General features: G+C 43.1%; 1 protein-coding gene across 7 annotated transcripts in view; it reads left to right on the plus strand.

Annotated features, from left to right (window-relative positions):
• Window positions 1-19,351, plus strand: part of VPS39 (VPS39, HOPS complex subunit) — a 54,423-nt gene that overhangs the window by 29,638 nt on the left and 5,434 nt on the right. For 4 of the 7 annotated variants that reach the window (XM_013993126.2, XM_013993127.2, XM_021097283.1 and 1 more), the window contains 10 exons: window positions 2,255-2,384; window positions 5,006-5,074; window positions 11,211-11,353; window positions 15,264-15,407; window positions 15,869-16,010; window positions 16,151-16,237; window positions 16,535-16,608; window positions 16,947-17,045; window positions 17,624-17,741; window positions 18,475-18,603. In XM_013993126.2, coding sequence (XP_013848580.2) covers window positions 2,255-2,384; window positions 5,006-5,074; window positions 11,211-11,353; window positions 15,264-15,407; window positions 15,869-16,010; window positions 16,151-16,237; window positions 16,535-16,608; window positions 16,947-17,045; window positions 17,624-17,741; window positions 18,475-18,603 — 1,135 coding nt within the window. The remainder of the gene's footprint in view (window positions 1-2,254; window positions 2,385-5,005; window positions 5,075-11,210; window positions 11,354-15,263; window positions 15,408-15,868; window positions 16,011-16,150; window positions 16,238-16,534; window positions 16,609-16,946; window positions 17,046-17,623; window positions 17,742-18,474; window positions 18,604-19,351) is intronic. The other 3 variants (XM_013993128.2, XM_005659713.3, XM_021097287.1) reach the window with 1 other exon arrangement.

The following is a 19,351-nucleotide window of genomic DNA, read 5'->3' on the forward strand; positions in this document are numbered from 1 at the left end:
AGTTCGATCCCTGGCCTCGCTCAGTGGGTTAAGGATCCAGCATTGCCGTGAGCTGTGGTGTAGGTTGCAGACGTGGCTTGGATCTGGTGTTGCTGTGGCTGTGGTGTAGGCCGGCAGCTATAGCTCCAATTAGACCCTTAGCCTGGGAACCTCCATATGCCACAGGTGCAGCCCTAAAAATACCAAAAAAGAAAAAAAAATCCGATCTTAATATTTACAGACATTTAATATCCCATAAAGATTGTTTCTTTGTTGAGGCATATAATTTCAGCATCTTACTATTTTTTTCCCACTCATCTATTGCTCTAAATTATTTTATTTTCATTTTTGAAATAATGAATACTCATGAACTCACTCTCCTGCCCCCCAAAAGTAACTTCTATAACCTGTACCTTCTCCCCATCCCACCCATCTGCCTACCCTCTAGATATAGACACTAGACACTATTTTCCTAAATTTTATGTTATCCTGCCCTTTAAATTTTTGTTTAGTCTTTTATGTATATTTGTGTGCTTGAATATGTATTTACTTCCTAAACTTTATCAAAAAGGGTACTAGGTAGCACATAGTATTTTGAGTATCTATTTTTCTCAACAGGAAGGTCTGGGGTCTTCTCAGTGATCTTTCTGTTGCAGATTGACTGTTTAATCTTCAGTAGAAAAGATGGAAGTGGGTTTCCATTTTCCCTTCTCTTTTCCAGGCTTGAATTTACTAGGTGTTCTGCTCTGTGATGAGGAAGGTTGCTTGATATCCTCTTAGCTTTTAAAGAACCTATCTTTTATTTAAATAAATCAGAGAGCATAAATGAAACTTTCAGAAGGCAGTTACAATACTAAACTTTGGTATTAAGCTGGAAAAGGCATCCTAAGGTTGGACCCTTTAAGGACTTGGAGGAGCAGGAAACGGGGAGTGCTACAGAGCCCTAGGAAGGTAAAGAAGTGGAAACAAGTATTTCCAGGCTGCTTGGAGCCCATCCTGAATGGTACAGAAGATGTAGCTTGAACATCTGGGAATAACTTATATAAGGAGGCTGCTCCAGGCTTTGAGAGACTTTAAAGCACCAAGTAGACCTCAGTCCAGGCGCGGCCACATCATGCTCATGGTGGTCTGGATTAGGGTGACGGCAATAGAACAGAAAAGAAAGGGAGGGAACATACGGAGAGACATTTTGAAGGAAGAAATAAATGTTGTAAAGGTTGATTAAAAAGGATGTGGGGTTGGGGGTGAGGAAGGTTAGAGGAAGAAACAGATAATAAGCAGCTGTATCTATTTGGATTTTACTCTGAACAGGACCTTTCCCCACTGTGCCAGCTATGTTAAATGTCTTTCATTCCTTGAGCATGCCCTGTTCTCTGACATTTACGGGCCTGGCAGATGTGCTGGCCTCTTGGCCAGCAGCATCCTCTCTCCCTCTCTTCCTGCCTGTCACCTCCCTGTCCTCGCCTGGCCAACTCCAGCATGTCCTCTGTATCTCACAATCCTCCTGGGAGCCTTCCTGGACGCACCACTCAGACTAGACTGAATACCTCTCCCATACGCTTCCATCATCATTCTCCCTGTTTTGTTTTGATTTTTTGCTTTTGAACTAAACTCTAGACTTTATTCAGACTTTACCAAGTTTTCCATTAATGTCCCTTTTTCTGTCCCAGGTTCAGATTTAGAAATCACATTGTGGGAGTTCCCGTCGTGGCGCAGTGGTTAACGAATCTGACTAGGAACCATGAGGTTGCGGGTTCGGTCCCTGCCCTTGCTCAGCGGGTTAACGATCTGGCGTTGCCGTGAGCTGTGGTGTAGGTTGCAGGCGCGGCTCGGATCCTGCGTTGCTGTGGCTCTGGCGTAGGCTGGCAGCTACAGCTCCAATTAGACCCTTAGCCTGGGAACCTCCATATGCCGCGGAAGCGGCCCAAGAAATAGCAAAAAGACAAAAAAAAAAAAAGAAATCACATTGTATTTATTTAGTTGTCATGGGTTCTTAGTGTCCCCTGATCTATGACAGTTTCTTGGTCTTTTCTTGTTTTTCAGGACTTTGGCAGTGTTCAGGAGTACTGGTCAGATATTTTGTAGAAACCCTGTTGTCTTTTGATTGCCTAGTTACTTATGATTAGAACGTAAGGGCAGTCTGTGAGGGCAGAGCTGTGGGACTGCTCTGTACACTGTGGCATATGCATGGCCTTAGATACTGTCTGATACCTAGTAAATGCAGATACATACTGGTTGAGTGAATGAGTTCTTACCTTTTCTACTCTCTTTTTAGGAAATGAAGGATGATTCTGACAGTGAAAAGCAGCAACAGATCCATCACATCAAGAACTTGTATGCCTTCAACCTCTTCTGCCAGAAGCGTTTTGATGAGTCTATGCAGGTCTTTGCTAAGCTTGGCACAGGTAACAAGTGGGCACGGCCTTGGGATGAGGAACTTAAACCTCGAGGGAGGGGAAACTGGAAATAACAGGGAGAAATGATGCCAGACTTCCGAGAATGGGGAAAGTTTACACTCAGCCAAATTGATCCTCGTACATAGCAGGATCCTGTAGGTGGCCACGTGGCTACATATTTACAGTTCTGATGTTACAGTCTCTGGTCTCACCTATGCATCCAGACCTCCAGTTTTCTGGGATGTTTTGCTCTTGCCGTTAGAGGAAGGTAACAAAGTCAAGTCAATGTATGTGTGTTTGATCATCTAGTAGATTCTGAATGCTTTTCTAGACCAAAGTCACCGACCTAAGCTTAGTAGGATTCAACAGTAGTTCATTTTTGAGAGCCACATAGGGCGGTGCTGCAAAGCCTTTCCTTTTCTCAGTGTCCTAAAAATTGTCTAGACATTAGAGCGTTGTGGTGGAGAACAGGTGCTCTGGAGTCAGACTGCTTAACCTCAGGCAGAGTTATTAGACCTCTCTGTGCTTCAGTTTTCTGCTCTGTAAGGCAGGGCAAGTAGTACTACTCAGCTCATAGTGTTGCTGTGAAGATTAAGTAAAATGCTTAGATCAGTAAAGTGCTTAGAACAGTGTGTGGTACTTAATAAATGCCAGGTAAGTATTTGCTGTTATTATTAAATTTTTCATTTGAGTATATTCCATTTTTGCTTATAGATCAAGCTATATATATACTTGGCTTGACTCTATATCTTTCTCTCCTCTTTTTTCCTCCTCTTTGTGTCGCCTTTTTTCTACCTTCCCTTGACCTTGGCCAGTAATAAAATATGGAAACTCCCTTTATCCGTGAAGGTTCTTGGTTGTGATCAGTGGAGACCAGTTCTGATCAGTTAAGCAGTAGCTGGTTAAATCAAGTATGGTTTCTTGGAATATTAGGAGAATGGCAAGTGGAGGAGCCTTCAAAATTAGGGGGGGACCAGGCTTGGGAATGATAGAACCCAAGGTTACTCTGGAGGCCCTCCCAGCAGGAAACAGGGAGCCAGACAGTAATTTCTTTGTAGCCAAGACAGCAGGGGCAGTCCTCTGCTGGCACAGCCCCTTCCTTAGCTGTCACTGCTACCACCTCCCCTGTTGTTTCATCCTCAATAAAAATTGCTCCCCATCAGTTTGTCTTAGCTATCAAACACCAGCCCCAAATTTAGTGGCTTAAAATAAATCATCTGTTATCTCTCTTGGTATCTGTTAGTTAGGAATTTGAGGGCTAAGCTGGGCAGTTCTTGCTTGGGCTCTCTTGTAGTTGCAGTTGTACTACCTGCTGGCTGGGCTACCTTCATCTGAAGTCTTGACTAGGCTGGAGGATCCACTTCCAAGAGGACTTACTCTTATAGCTGACAAGTTTGTGCTGGTTGTGGACTGGGGGCCTCACTTCTTGTCCAAGGGTGTGTCTCCATAACGTTGTTTGAATGTCTTTATGAAGAATCACTGGCTTTTCCTGGAGTGAGCAATCCAAGAGACCAAGCAGGAAGCCTCAGTGCCTTTTATGATGGTTACTTCTCCTATACTCTGTTGATTTAAAAAGGCTTTACAAGTTCAAGGCATGGGAGCATAGACCCCAGCTCTTGGAGGATTATCGTCATTGCATAAAAGAAGTGTGTAGGGTTGGATATATGTTGGTGTGTGCCATACTGCTTGTCAACCTTAAATCACTTTTTCAAGATCAAGGGTATCCGATTGGCTGGGACTAGGTCATGGTCTCACTACCTCTGACTGTACTAGGGGTGCGGAAAAAGGTTGTGGCTATCCCCTGCCTCCGAAGGCCAAGGTAAGTGCCTAGGACTGTTCTCCCACCAAGCTGGCATGTGGTGTAGGAGGGGTAGCTCACCAAAAAGAATAGGTTCCTCTTAAGAAGGGGGATGGAAGCTGAATAATTTTAAATCCATGAATACCTGGCACCCTTCCTCAGAATGAACTTAGTTGGAGCATTTGTCTTCAGTGTGCCATCAGCTCTTTGGGAAGACACTGGCATCATAAGCTAGATCTGCTGTAATAACTTGGTCCTTTTCCCATGTACTGACAACACTTGAACTTCAATCATAAAGCTGTTAGGTCAATCTTAATGAAGCTACTGCCTTTTAATTTATTCATTCCACAAATATATACTGAGCTCTCAGAGGGTGCAGTACACTCTGCTGGGCCCCAAGCAACAGTAAGCAGACAGGAATTGTGCTTTTCAAAGAGCAGTCTAGTACAGAAGATAAGGCACAAGTGGACCCTTCCCAGTGGCAGGAGGTGTGTGCTGGTGGTGATGTCATCTGGGGGCAGCTGGCTATTGACTGGTTCTCTTGGGCAGCACCTCCATTGACTGACCTCAATCTAAGGTCTGGTCCTTAGGTTCTGTAAGTGGATATTCTTGATATGTCCAGAGATCATCAGATTACTAGTGACAGGCTGATCCTGACACATGAGACTGATATCTTAACAAAATATCCCTTTGTTTGTTTACAGTAGGGAGGCTGGATCCCTTTCTAATGGCCAGGATATTCATATGGCACCGTTTTTTATATGTATTGACATGAAGGCATATTTTACTCTAATGCCTTGAATGTGGTCCTGCACATTATATTCTATAACAGATATGAAAAATAACAGGATTTATGGGAAGAATAACATTGGAGCAGACCTTGGAAAACCTAGACAACTTTGTAAGTGGAACACTAATAAAAATAATTATCCTCCTAAAATAAATTTCGACTGGTGTTGGTAATGATAGTCCTTTAGAGCCTTAAACCCTGGGGCTGTGCTTTCTCCTTTGACAATATTTTCTTCTAATAAAAACTAGTTTCATCAGAGTAAAAAAAAATCCGATCCTGGGTATAGACTCCTTTGTGAGACCTCCAAACAGTTAATATGGGGAGAACATCTTTGCTTCATTTTAATTCTCATCTTCCCCAGATGATTTAACTTCATAGAAAATATACTGGTTCTTGAAGCTGCTAATTAACTAGCTTCTACTGAACTAAAAGAGGGCACTTTTGTAGGATTTTCAGCTCTTTAGATCTCCCTGTATAGTTAAGGTTTCTCTTTAATTGTGAAAATACTTGTCCCTGGTCACATCAAAATACTAACAGGCTGGGGAAAATTGCTTACCAACCAATACAGCTTTTGCCTCATACTGACAACATTCTCCCACTTAACCAGTTGCACGTGAGCTAATTCATGTTAAAGAATGTGTCACACTTAGCATAATACCCTCTAGGTCTATTTATGTTGTTGCCAATGACAAATTAAATTTTCTCTTATGACTAATAGCCCATTCATAAATATATAGTACATCTTTATCCATTCATCTATTGATGGACCCTTAGGTTGCTCCCATATCTTGGCAAAAAAATAATGCTGCAGTGAACATTGGGGTGCATTTATCTTTTTAAATTAGTATTTTTACTTTCTTTCAATAATTAGCTAGAACTAGAATTGCAAGGTCATATAATAGTTCACTTTTTAATTATTTATTTATTTTTTCTTTTTTTGACTTCTGTCTTTTTAGGGCCGCACCTACGGCATATGGAGGTTCCCAGGCTAGGCGATGAATTCGAGCTGTAGCTGCTGGCCTACACCACAGCCACAGCAATGCCAGATCCGAGCCATGTCTGCAACCTACACCACAGCTCATGGCAACACCAGATCCTTAACCCACTGAGCACAGCCAAGGATCAAACCTGCATCTTCATGGATGCTAGTCAGATTCATTTCTGCTGAGCCACGATGGGAACTCCCATAATGGTCACTTGTTGATTGTATTTCTGTGGAATTAGTTGTAATATCTTTTTTTTTTTTTTTGTCTTTTTGCCATTTCCTGGGCCGCTCCCGCGGCATATGGAGGTTCCCGGGCTAGGGGTCGAATCGGAGCTGTAGCTGCCGGCCTACGCCAGAGCCACAGCAATGCAGGATCTGAGCCACGTCTGCGACCTACACCACAGCTCACGGCAACGCCGGAACCTTGACCCACTGAGCAAGGGCAGGGATTGAACCCGCAACCTCATGGTTCCTAGTCGGATTCACCAACCACTGCGCCACGATGGGAACTCCTGTAATATCTTTTTGATTTCAGATTTTATTTATTTGGGCCCTCTCTTTCTTTGTCTTGATGAGTCTGGCTAAAGGTTTATCAATTTTGTTTATCTTTTCAAAGAACCAACTCTTACTTTCATTGACATTTTCTGGGTTTTGTTTGTTTTGTTTTAGGGTTTTGTTTTACTTTGTCTCCATTTCATTTATTTCTGCTCTGGTCTGTATTGTTTCCATCATTCTGGTAACTTTGGGCTTTTTTTTTTCTAGTTCCTTTAGGTGTAAAGTTAGATTGTTTAATAAGCCTATATGGCTATAAACTTCCATCTTAGAACTACCTTTGCTGTGTCTCATAGATTTTGGAAAATTGTGTTTCCATTTTTATAGTTTGAGAGATACTTTTACTTTCTTCACTGTCTCATTGGTTGTTTACTAGAGTGTTGTTTAATCTTGATTATTTCTGTTTTTTCCAGTTTTCTTCCTGTAATTGGTTTCTAGTTTCATACATTTGTGGTCAGAAAAGATGCTTGATATAATTTCAATTTTAAATTTGTTTTGTGGCTCAACATGTGATCTATCCTAGAGAATGTTCCATGTGCATTTGACTTTTTTTTTTTTTTTTTTTTTTGTCTTTTTTGCCTTTTCTAGGGCTGCTCCCGCGGCATATGGAGGTTCCCAGTCTAGGGGTCAAATCGGAGCTGTAGCTGCCAGCCTACACCAGAGCCACAGCAACGTGGGATCCGAGCCACGTCGGCGACCTACACCACAGCTCACGGCAATGCCGGATCACCAACCCACTGAGCAAGGGCAGGGATCGAACCCGCAACCTCATGGTTCCTAGTCGGATTTGTTAACCACTGCACCACGACAAGAACTCCTTCATGTGCATTTGAAAAGGATATGTATTCTGCAGTTTGAGGATGGAATGTTCTGTGTATATATATATATAAAGAAGTCCGTATGGTCTAATGTGTCATTTAAGGTCATTGTTTCCTTACTGATTTTCTATCCATTGATCTAAGAGGAGTATTAAAGTCCCCTACTATTATTGTATTACTGTCAATTTCTTTGTCTTTGTTAACATCTTTGTTTTAAAATGTACTTTTTCTGGGCGTTCCTGTCATGGCATAGTGGCAATGAATCCAACTAGGAACCATGAGGTTGTGGGTTCGATCCCTGGCCTAGTTCAGTGAGTTAAGGATCTGCGCGTTGCTGTGAGCTGTGGTGTAGGTTGCAGATGTGGCTCAGATCCTGCGTTGCTGTGGCTGTGGTGTAGGCTGGCAGCTGTAGCTCCAACCCCTAGCCTGGGAACCTCCATATGCTGTGGCTGCGGGCTTAAAAAGACAAAAAGGGAGTTCCCGTCGTGGCGCAGTGGTTAACGAATCTGACTAGGAACCATGAGGTTACGGGTTCAGTCCCTGTCCTTGCTCAGTGGGTTAACGATCCAGCGTTGCCGTGAGCTGTGGTGTAGGTTGCAGACGCGGCTCGGATCCTGCATTGCTGTGGCTCTGGCGTAGGCTGGCGGCTACAGCTCCGATTAGACCCCTAGCCTGGAAATCTCCATATGTGGCCCAAAGAAATAGCAAAAAGACAAAAAAAAAAAAAAAGTAAATAAAAAAAATACGTATTAAAAAAAAAAAAAGACAAAAAGACCAAAAAAAACCAAAAAACCACTGTACTTTTTCTGGTATGAGTATTGCTACTCCAGCTTTCTTTTCATTTCCATTTGCGTGAACTGTCTTTCCTATTCTTTTGCTTATTTTGTTTGTTTGTTTTCATTTTTTGTATTTCCTTTTGCATTTTAGATCTGAATTGTGTCTCTTAGAGGCAGCATTTATATGGGTTTTGTTTTTTTATCCATTCAGCTGCCCTATGTCTTTTGATTGGAACATTTAGTCCATTTAAAGTGATTATTGATAGGTATGTACTCATTGCCATTTAAAAATTTATTTTCTGGTTGTTTTTATAGTTCTTCTCTGGTCCTTTCTTCTTTTAATCTCTTCCCTTATGGTTTATTTTCTTTAGTATTATGTTTGGGTTCCATTCTCTTGTTTGTTTTTGGTGGGTTTTGTTGTTGGTTTATTTTATCTTTATTTTTTGGTATTGTAGGGTTTTTGGTTTGTTACCATGAGGTTCATATGTTTCTGTCTGTAAATTAGCAGTTTATTCTAAGCTTATATTTGCTTGTTTAAACGCATTCTAAAAAGCAATATATTTTTACCTCTCCTCCTAATTTTTATGCTTTTGACATCATATTTTACATCTTTTCACTTTGTGTATCGTTTAACTACTTATTGTGGTTATAGTTGGTTCTATTTTTATTTTTATTTTTTTTCTTTTTAGGGCTGCACTCACAGCATATGGAGGTTCCCAGGCTAGGGGTCCAATCAGAGCTACAGCCTCCGGCCTACACCACAGCCACAGCAGCATGGGATCCAAGCCACGTCTGCAACCTACACCACAGCTCACTGCAATGCTGGATCCTTAACCCAGTGTGCAAGGCCATGGATCGAACCCTCAACCTCATGGTTCCTAGTCAGATTCGTTTCTGCTGCTCCACAACAGGAACTCCTATAGTTGGTTTTATGACTTTTGTCTTTTAACCTTTCTGTTAGCTTTTAAAGTGGCTGCTCCACTGCCTTTACTATATATTTGCTTTCACCAGTGAGATTTTTTTTTTCTCTTTCATATATTTTTTTCTTCTAGTTACGGCCATTTCTTTTCCAGTTAAAGAAGACCCTTTAACATTTCTTTTAAGGTTGGTTAGCAGTGGTAAACTATTATATTTTACTTATCTGAGAAACTCTTTTATCTTCCTTCAATTATGAATGGTAACCTTGTAGGGTAGAGTATTCTCGGTTGTAATTTTTTTTTGTTTTTTTCCTTTCAGCACTTTAAATATATTATGTCACTCCCTTCTGGCATTTATGCTGGAAAATCAAATGATAGCCTCATGAGGGTTCCCTTATGTGTGACCAGTTGTTTTTCTCTTGCTGTCTTTAAAATTCTCTCCTCATTTTTAACTTTCCCTATTTTAATTATGATATGTCTTGGTTTGGATCTCTTTGACTTCATCTTGTTTGGGATTCTCTATACTTCCTGGACCTGAATATCTTTTTCCTTCCACAGGTTAGGGAAGTTTTCAGCTATTACTTCTTTAAGTAGATTTTCTGCCCTTTTCTCCCTTCTCCTTCTGGGAACCCTATGATGAAGGTTTATACTCTTAACATTACAGTTGTCCCTTAAACTGTCCTTATAATTTTTCATTTTTTTTCCCTTTTTGCTGTTCTGTTTAGGTGATTTTCACTGTTCTGTCTTCCAGATCCTTTATGTGTTCTGCTGTATCATCTAATCTGTGATTCCTGCTAGTATATTTTTCATTTCAGTCATTGTATGCTTCTGCTCTGATTGGTTCTTTCTTATATTTTCTAACTCTTCATTGAAGTTAACTGTATTCCTCCATAGTCCTCCCTAGTTTGTTGAGCGTCTTTATGGACATTACTTAGAACTCTTTATTGTAAATTACTTATCTCTGTTTCTTTACGTTTTTATTTCTGGGATTTTATCTTGTTCTTTTGTTAGGAATATATTCCTCTGTCTCCTTGTTTTGTTTGACTTTCTGTGTTTTTATGAATTAGGTAAGAACAGTTAGCTCTCCTAGTTTTGAAGGTGTGGGCTTGTGCTGGAACATTCTATGTGTATATGGCATATGCTGGCCAGCTTTTGCAGGCTGGCTGGGGGTTTCCAGGGGTGTGCTAAGTGCTGCTAGGGCTACCTTATGGAATGGCTAGAGCTGGAGTAGGTGTGAGCTTGTGGTTTCCCTGGGTGCACTGACCCCACTTCCCATGTCCTCTCATCTTTGGATTGTTTTCTGAGAATAAACTCTTAGAAGTGGTCTGAGTGCTTTTTTCCTGATTGAGGTATCCATATTTTTGCCTTCGCAGTATAAGAGTGATTCATTTTCACATTACTACAAGCACTGGGTAGTATTATATAAAAATAACTTTAATTAAATGCATATAAAGGAGTTCCCTTGTGGCTCAGCAGATTAAGGATCTGGTGTTGTCACCACAGTGGCTCTGGTTACTTCAGTGACACAGGTTTGATCCCTGGCCCAGGAACTTCTGCATGCTGTGGGTATGCCCACCCAAAAAATAATAATTAATTAATAAAAAAATAAGTGCATATAAAAATGCTACCTTTGACATTTTTAATACATAGTGCTTTGATTAATGATGTAGCAGAACACTTTCCCACTTATATTCTTCTCTTGTTAGTTTTTCCATTAATCAAATGAAATCTTTTTTTTTTTTAAGCAGTTTGTGTGAATTTGTTTTATATAATCAACCTATTAGTCTTTTATGCTTCAAATATATTCTGTAGCCTGTTTCCTGGTCTTTTTGTTTTACTTATGTTCCTTTTTTGACATCTTTTTTTAATTATTTAGCCTTTTGATCTTTCAACTTCAGTGTCTTATCAATTTTTCTTTGGGAAATTTTTTTTCTCTCTTGCTTTTAGCGAGATAATGAATATTCAATTCCAGTTCTGTGTATGTCTTGAAATAGAGTCATGCCGTTTTTGAGAAGTTTTAGTGAAATATACATATAAATACTACTTAAAATATATGTGTATAGCTGTAGTTTGTATGAACTTGAGTCATTCCTTTTAAATAATCAGTCTGGAACTTATTTTGCTGTAGTAATAATCTTGTTTTAGTTTATCCTCAAATTGTTGTGTTTTTTCTGGGGATCATGTTTACTTTCCATGTAGATCCTACCCATGTGATGGGCTTGTACCCAGACCTGCTACCCACAGACTACAGGAAGCAACTGCAGTATCCTAACCCGCTGCCTGTGCTCTCTGGGGCTGAGTTGGAGAAGGCTCACTTAGCTCTGATTGACTACCTGACACAGGTAGGTATGATACAAAAGTGAGTGGTAGTAGATGCAGACTATTATATTTAGAATGGGTAAACAACTTATATTTAGAATGGGTAAACAACAAGGTCCTACTGTATAGCACAGAGAACTGTATCTAATCTCCTGGGATAGATCATGGTGGGAAATGATATAAAAATGGGTGTGTGTATATATATATATATGTATATAAAATATATATACATATATATATGTGTGTGTGTGTGTGTGTGTGTGTGTGTAACTGAGTCACTTTGCTATTCAGCAGAAATTGGCACAACATTGTAAATCAACTATAATTTTAAAAAGAAATGTATGGAAGAGTTTACCTGGGGGTTCCAGTACCTGCTTCTCTATGGGAGGGAATTGAGGGCCTTCCATAATGCCACAGGTCTTCCAAAAATGAATGCTGTAGAATCTCGGATGGGCGTGGGGGTCTTTTTGTTCTGCTTTATCTCCCTTTTTAACAATAGTATTGAGCTCTTTTTTGCAAAATCCTAATACCAGGAAACACACTCAGTTCCTGGTAAATTCACACTAAGCTACCACAGGAACTAAAAAGAGAGAAGTTTTTTTTTTTTTTTTTTTTTTTTCTTTTTATGGCCGTACCTGCAGCATAGGGAAATTCCTGGGCCAGGGATCAAATCAGAGCTGCAGCTAGGACCTGCATCACAGCTAGAGCAAAGCCAGATTTGACGTGCATCTGTGACCTACACTGCAGTTTATGGCAATGCTAAATCCTTAACCCAGTGAGTGAGGCCAGGGATTGAACCCACATCCTCACAGAGGCAATGTTGGGTTCTTAACCCACTGAGCCACAATGGGATCTCCCCAAAAGAGAGAAGTTTAGTTGATAGAAAAGAATTAGTTTTTGTTTTTGTTTTTCTGTAGCTGCACCTGTGGCATATGGAAGTTTCCAGGCTAGAGGTCAAATTGGAGCTGTAGCTGCAGGCCTACACCACAGCCACACCAGATCCAAGTCACGTCTGCGACCTACGCCACACCTTGTGGCAATGCTGGATCCTTAACCCACTGAGCAAGACCAGGGATCGAACCCATATCCCCATGGAGATTATGTCATGTTCTTAACCTGCTGAGCCATAATGAGAACTCCTAAGAATTAGTTTTTTAAAGCAAACTTTTTGGGAACATACGTATTTTTGGAAAAAATACCTCCTCTATGCAGAAAATTTGGGAAACACAGAAAGGTGTGAAACAAAAATGAAAATCACCTGTAACTCTACCACCTAAAGAAAAGGTTTTCCTACTGTTGTTCTTCCAGAATTTTGTATGTACTTGTGAATAGTTTTTGTGTATTTATTTATTCGGTTTATTTATTACAAATGAATATCAAATTATTTATCATTATATAGCTTACTTTTTTTTTTTTTTTTTAATCTTTTTGCCATTTCTTGGGCCACTCCCTTGGCATATGGAGGTTCCCAGGCTAGGGGTCCAATTGGAGCTGTAGCCGCCGGCCTATGCCACAGCCACAGCAACGTGGGATCCAAGCCGCGTCTGCAGCCTACACCACAGCTCACAGCCACACCGGATCATTAAGTCACTGAGCAAGGCCAGGGATCGAACTCGCAACCTCATGGTTCCTAGTCGGATTTGTTAACCACTGCGCCACAACAGGAACTCCCTATATAGCTTGCTTTTTAATACATAGTGCTTTGATTAATGATGTAGCAGAACAATTTATTAAAGTATAGTTGATTTATAATAAATGTTGTGCCAATTTCTGCTGTATGCAGCTTACTTTTAAAACATTCAGCCATATGTTAGGAAAGTCCTTTCCTATCATTAAATATTCTTCTATGACATGTTTTTTTAGGGGGAGTATTCAGACTTAAATTATTTTCAATTTACTGTTATGGGCAGATAAATTTTCAGGCAGCACTGAAACTAATATCTCCATCGAAGCCTCTGAACCCTAAATTTCTGTGCAGAAGGCTATTATTTATTTGTTATTATTTGCACCCACTCAGAGTCAGAGAACTTGTTAACTTTTCCCATAAGTATTCTACAAAGCTTTGGAGGGTTTCCCCCTGATAGGCCCGAGAAAATTGTGAGCTGGGGAGTTCCCATCATGGCTCAGCAGTTAACGAACCCGACTAGTATCCATGAGGACACGGGTTCGATCCTTGGCCTTGCTCAGTGGGTTAAGGATCTGGTGTTGCTATGAACTGTGGTACAGGTTGCAGACGCAGCTTTGATCCCATGTTACTGTGGCTGTGGTATAGGCCAGCAGCTGTAGCTCTGATTGGACCCCTAGCCCAGGAACCTCCATATGTCACGGGTCTGGCCCTGAAAAGAAAAAAACAGAAGAGAACTGTGAGCTGGCTTCCCACCACCTACTTCTGGGTCAGTGGTTCAGTGGGTGTCCCACAGATCCAATCAGGCATCCATTGCCTTGGCACTTCCTTGACATAGGGCTCCAGGGGTGGCTGGCAGCCTGCAGGGAACACACAAATATCGCCTCTTTTTGCATGTTGCACAGCCCATGTGCCAAGTGAAAAAGATTCCTGAGGCAGAAAGTCTCCCAAGTGTGTGGCATCACAAAATATCTTCTACTTCCAGTTTTTGGGGGTTTTTTTTGTTTTTTGTTTTTTAGGGCCACACTTGCAGCATTTGGAGGTTCCCAGGCTAGGGATTTAATCGGAGCTGTAGCCACTGGCCTACGCCACAGCCACAGCAGCGCAGGATCCAAGCCATGTCTACAACCTACACCACAGCTCGTGGCAGTGCCAGATCCTTAACCCACTGAGCGAGGCCAGGGATCAACCCCGCAACCTCATGGTTCCTAGTCAGATTCGTTTCCACCGCGCCAGGACGGGAACTCCTACTTCCAGTATCATAACTTTAGGACTCCCAGCATATATTCTTTCCCAGCCTTCTCCACTGATGCTTGGAATGTGTGAAGGCAACTGGTACTGACACTGTGCCAGAGAGATGGTAGAACAAGTAAGACCGTGGGCATTGCCAGACACAAAATAGTACATACTAGGTGATTCCATTTATATGAAGTTCTAGAATAGGTGAAAAAGGAATCTCTAGTGATAGGAATCAGATCAGTGCAGGAAGGAGTAGGTGAAATTCTTTGGGAAGAGCACAAGGGAACTTTCTGGGGTAGGTTCTGTTCCTTGATTAGGGTGGTGGTTACATAGATGTATGTATCTGTCAACACACATCTGATAGTATACTTTTAAAGGGTACATTTTATTGTGTATAACTTAAACCTCAATAAAGTAGTTTTTTAAAGAAATAAAAGAACATGGGTTTTAGAATCTGGCCATAATTTGAAATCTGCTTCTGTTACTCACAAGGTGCCTTGTAACATCTGTGCCTTGGGTTCTTCACTTATAAAATGGGGGTGATAATACCTGCATTTGCCTTAGGTTTAAAGTACGAAAATACATGAAGTGCCTGGAGGGTAATAAATACCAGTAAATAGTTATTATTTCATCTGGCATTTTGGTGGTCATCTGTTTTGATCCCTGATAAAAACTGAATGCCAACGTGAGATCAGAGTGGAAAGGTATGAGCTAATTTGGAGGGCTTTGGAATTGCCTGGTAGGTGACACAGGAAGATATAGTCCTGCCCTTGACCCCACTTTTTTTTTTTTTTTTTTTTTTTTGCTATTTTAGGGCTGCACCTGCAGCATATGGAGGTTCCCAGGCTAGGGGTCCAATTGGAGCTGTAGCCGCCAGCCTACATTACAACCACAGCAGTGCCAGATCCGAGCCGTGTCTTTGACCTACACCACAGCTTACAGAAGCACCAGACCCTTAACCCACTGAGTGAGGCCGGGGATCAAACCTGTGTCCTCATGGATCCTAGTCGGGTTCATTAACCACTGAGCCATGAAGGGAGCTCCCGACCCCACATTTTTGTCTTTGGCAGAAACGAAGCCAGTTGGTGAAGAAGCTGAATGACTCTGATCACCAGTCTAGCACCTCCCCGCTCATGGAAGGCACGCCTACCATCAAATCCAAGAAGAAGCTGCTGCAGATCATTGACACCACGCTGCTGAAGTGCTACCTGCACGTGAGTTCTCAGGTCCCCACAATCCCCCAGTCACTGAAACTGGGAAGGTGCCACTCTGGGGTCCTTATCACTAGTAAGTGTGAAGTCCTGATGACAGGAACCACCTCCTCTTGGCCTGACATCTGTGAGCTTCTTGGAATTGAGGGGATAAGGTGAGATGTTGACCCAAAATCTTACATTAGGCTGGTCTCCTCTGCTGAGACAGGTTAGTGCTATAAGGTGAAGAGGGGACAGTATTTCCCCAAAGAAAACTTCCCTGTTCTCCCCCTTGCCCCTGGAAAAAAAACACCTATCACATTGTGTGAAAGAGCATAAATGCTGTAAGGCCACTACCATAGTCTGGAAGAGGGTGGTTTGCTCTCTCTTGCTTATCATACATTCCTGCCGGAAGTGGGCCAGGGCTGGGTGAGGGTGAGCCTCCCCGGGAAGCAGTTTCTGCTGAAGTCCTGCCTCCACTGCAGACGAACGTGGCCCTGGTGGCTCCCCTGCTGCGCCTGGAGAACAATCACTGCCACATCGAAGAGAGTGAGCACGTGCTGAAGAAGGCTCACAAGTACAGTGAGCTGATCATCCTGTATGAGAAGAAGGGACTCCACGAGAAAGGTGGCTGGGGGACGGGGTTTCTTTGATGGGGAGGGTCTCTTGCATGTTGACGGGGTATGCCTCCTGGGGTGTGATGACCCTGTGTGGAGATGCGCCTTCTGGGAGGGGCTCATGATCTTGTTCTTGGGTTTCATGGCCAGCTCTGCAGGTGCTGGTGGACCAGTCCAAGAAAGCAAATTCCCCTCTGAAAGGCCATGAAAGGACAGTGCAGTACCTGCAACATCTGGGTGAGTCCAGCTGATGGGCAGGCATAGGGAAGGGGCTGTGTTCATGGGGACCCGATCTCTCTCCTTTCCTGATTCTGGCCGGTCAGTCCCCTCCTTCCCTTGTATTCACCCAACTGAGTTCCTCAGCTGGGGTGAAAGTTGCCCGGTGGTGGAACCATGACTGCCCCTTGGTGTGTGGCTAGCCTGGTGAGCCCAACAGCCCTGAGTGGCTGGTGCTTGGACAGGCACCTGCCTTCCCAGTCCTGAGGGCAGAGAGAGTGGGCTGCATCTGCTGACAAGTCTTACTCTTCCCTCTAGGCACAGAAAACCTGCACTTGATTTTTTCCTACTCAGTGTGGGTACTGAGGGATTTTCCAGAGGATGGCCTGAAGGTAGGTCACAGGGGTCCCTTGGATTTATCTGGCACTACAGTTGGTCATGATTCTCCTAAGGCAGTGGTGGTGGTGGAGGGACAAGAAGGATTCATGCAGCTTCTCTGGTGTTTCAAAGACTGGGAAACATGCGACAGCAGTAGGGTGGAGCGGGAAGAGCCCTGGTAGACAGATGTCAGGAGACCCGTGACCTAGTCTGTCCCACACTAACTGGCTGCAGATGCCCATCCTTCCTGCCACACTGTCTGTCCACTTGCCTCTACGCTGGTGCACATGTGCCTTTGGAAGACTTGCAGTCAGATAGTTCTGCTGCTGGAGCTCAGGTTTTGTTCCAACAGATATTTACTGAAGACCTCCCAGAGGTGGAGTCTCTGCCACGAGACCGAGTGCTTGGCTTCTTAATAGAGAATTTTAAGAGTCTGGCTATTCCTTATCTGGTAAGATATTTTTTGATCTGAACTAAAAAATCTTCCAAGCCAGGATCCAGGACTCCATGAGTCAGTGATTGGGGTTTGTGTCCCTTGGGGATTGGAGGGGATGTAAGGAAGAGGGTTCTTTTAATCTCCTCTGAAGACAGAGTCCCAGGAGACCTTTTTGATGCTACTTCCTAAATCTAGGTAATGTACAGAGGGATAGAAGAGAAAGATGTTTGAGAAGAACATTTCAAACTCACATTGGTACAACCAGACTCAACTGTGACCACAGGACAATGCTGTCAGTCCTAAGTACCAGAATGCCAATATTTAACTTTAATTAGATGGGCTGATTTGGAGGATGATGAGGCAGAGTTAATAAAGGAGCCTAGTTTGGAAATCAAGCACATAATTCCTGGTATTGCTGGGTTGTATTGTGAAATGTCCTAGTGATTTTAGAAGATTGTCCCCTGGTAATCTGTGCAACTTAATTAGGGGACAGTCTGGGTGGGACCTGTTGGGCCTTAAAAATGTGAGGGAACCTGGGTGGCTGGGCTGGGTCCCACCACAGAGGGTACTGGCAGACCTCTGTCTCACCTCAGGAACACGTCATCCACGTTTGGGAGGAGACGGGCTCCCGGTTCCACAACTGCCTGATCCAGCTGTACTGTGAGAAGGTGCAAGGTCTGATGAAGGAATATCTCCTGTCCTTCCCTGCAGGTACCAGTCCTCAGGAAGCGGGGTGGCCCTGGGTGCCATGCGTGGGGTAGGGAAGTAGACCTTCTCTGCAGGCCCAGGGGGCCAGAAGTGCCTTGGGAAGCCAGCCCGTAAGATGCAGGAGCTCACATGTGAGCCTCTTTGGCTGGCACCCCTGGCGGATGGGGAAGGAGCAGATGTGTCTGCAGAGTGACAACTGCACTGATAAGAAACAGGTTTGGAGTTCCCGTCATGGCTCAGTTGTTAACGAATCCGACTAGGAACCATGAGGTTGCGGGTTCGATCCCTGCGCTTGCTCAGTAGGTTGAGGATCCGGTGTTGCCGTGAGCTGTGGTGTAGGTTGCAGACACGGCTCGGATCCTGCGTTGCTGTGGCTCTGGCGTAGGCTGGCGGCTACAGCTCCGATTTGACCCCTAGCCTGGGAATCTCCATATGCCATGGGAGCAGCCCAAGAAATGGCAAAAAGACAAAAAGAAAAGAAAAAAAAAGAAACAGGTTTGTTTGTCTGAGTGCCTCTCTAGTAGTTTGTTTGCTTTTTTTTTTTAACTCTCAAGCTGATGTTTGGGTGCCATGTAGAGACTATAACCAAGAGAAGGCCAGTTGGAAACCACTGTGGGGGCCTTTTCCAATCATGGCGGTGACATCGCTGAACCCCATCCCCTTGTTTTTCTTGATAACTCCCCCCATTGCTGCCCAACACAGCCTCCTGATGTGTTGAGCTTGGTTTCCCTTAAAGGCACAGCTCCAGTCCCTGCTGGTGAGGAAGAGGGAGAACTGGGAGAATATCGACGGAAGCTCCTCTTATTCTTGGAAATTTCTGGCTACTATGATCCAGCCCGGCTCATCTGTGATTTTCCTTTTGATGGTGAGTGTCTGGCTTAGTTCCAGAGCCACTTTCGCAGAAGATGATGCAAAAACTGATTTTTCCCGGAGTTCCCATCGTGGCTCAGTGGAAATGAATCTGACTAGCATCCATAAGGACACAGGTTCAGTCCCTGGCCTCACTCAGTGGGTTAAGGATCCAGCGTTGCTGTGAGCTGTGGCGTAGGCTGGCAGCAGCAGCTCCAATTCAACTCCTGAGAACCTCCATCTGCCACGGGTACGGCCCTAAAAAAACCACAAAAACAAACAAACTGATCTTTCTCTTTTAGAGGTTCCCCAGACCTCCGCAAAGTCAGGCCTGGGAAACAAGACCACATGATGCAGGCCTACTTTTGTACCATGACTGAGAGGAGTCTCTTTTGGGTGTGCACCACATACCAATAGTTAGCCAGGTTGAAACCTGTTTATTGCTTCAGTACATGTTCTTGGCCAAGTTCATGGTTTAGCAGTTTTTGTAATCGGGCATAATTTGTCTGTAAAAGACACCTATCTGTCTGATGCGTAAGCTCCATGAGAGCAGAGACCAGGGGTCTTCTTACCTTCACTGAAGTACCTGGTACCTCACAAATGCTTGTGCACTTGGCTGATCATTGAGTGTTGTTACTCCATTTATTGAGTGATCACAAAAAGATGGGATAGAGTACCTCCTAAAATAGCTCCCTCCTCTCATCCCTTTTGAAAATTTTAACCTGCTGTAGAGCACAGGGAACTATACTCAAAATCCTATAAGA

Source organism: Sus scrofa, chromosome 1, assembly GCF_000003025.6.
Source record: "Sus scrofa isolate TJ Tabasco breed Duroc chromosome 1, Sscrofa11.1, whole genome shotgun sequence".
NCBI classification, from domain to species: Eukaryota; Metazoa; Chordata; class Mammalia; order Artiodactyla; family Suidae; genus Sus; species Sus scrofa.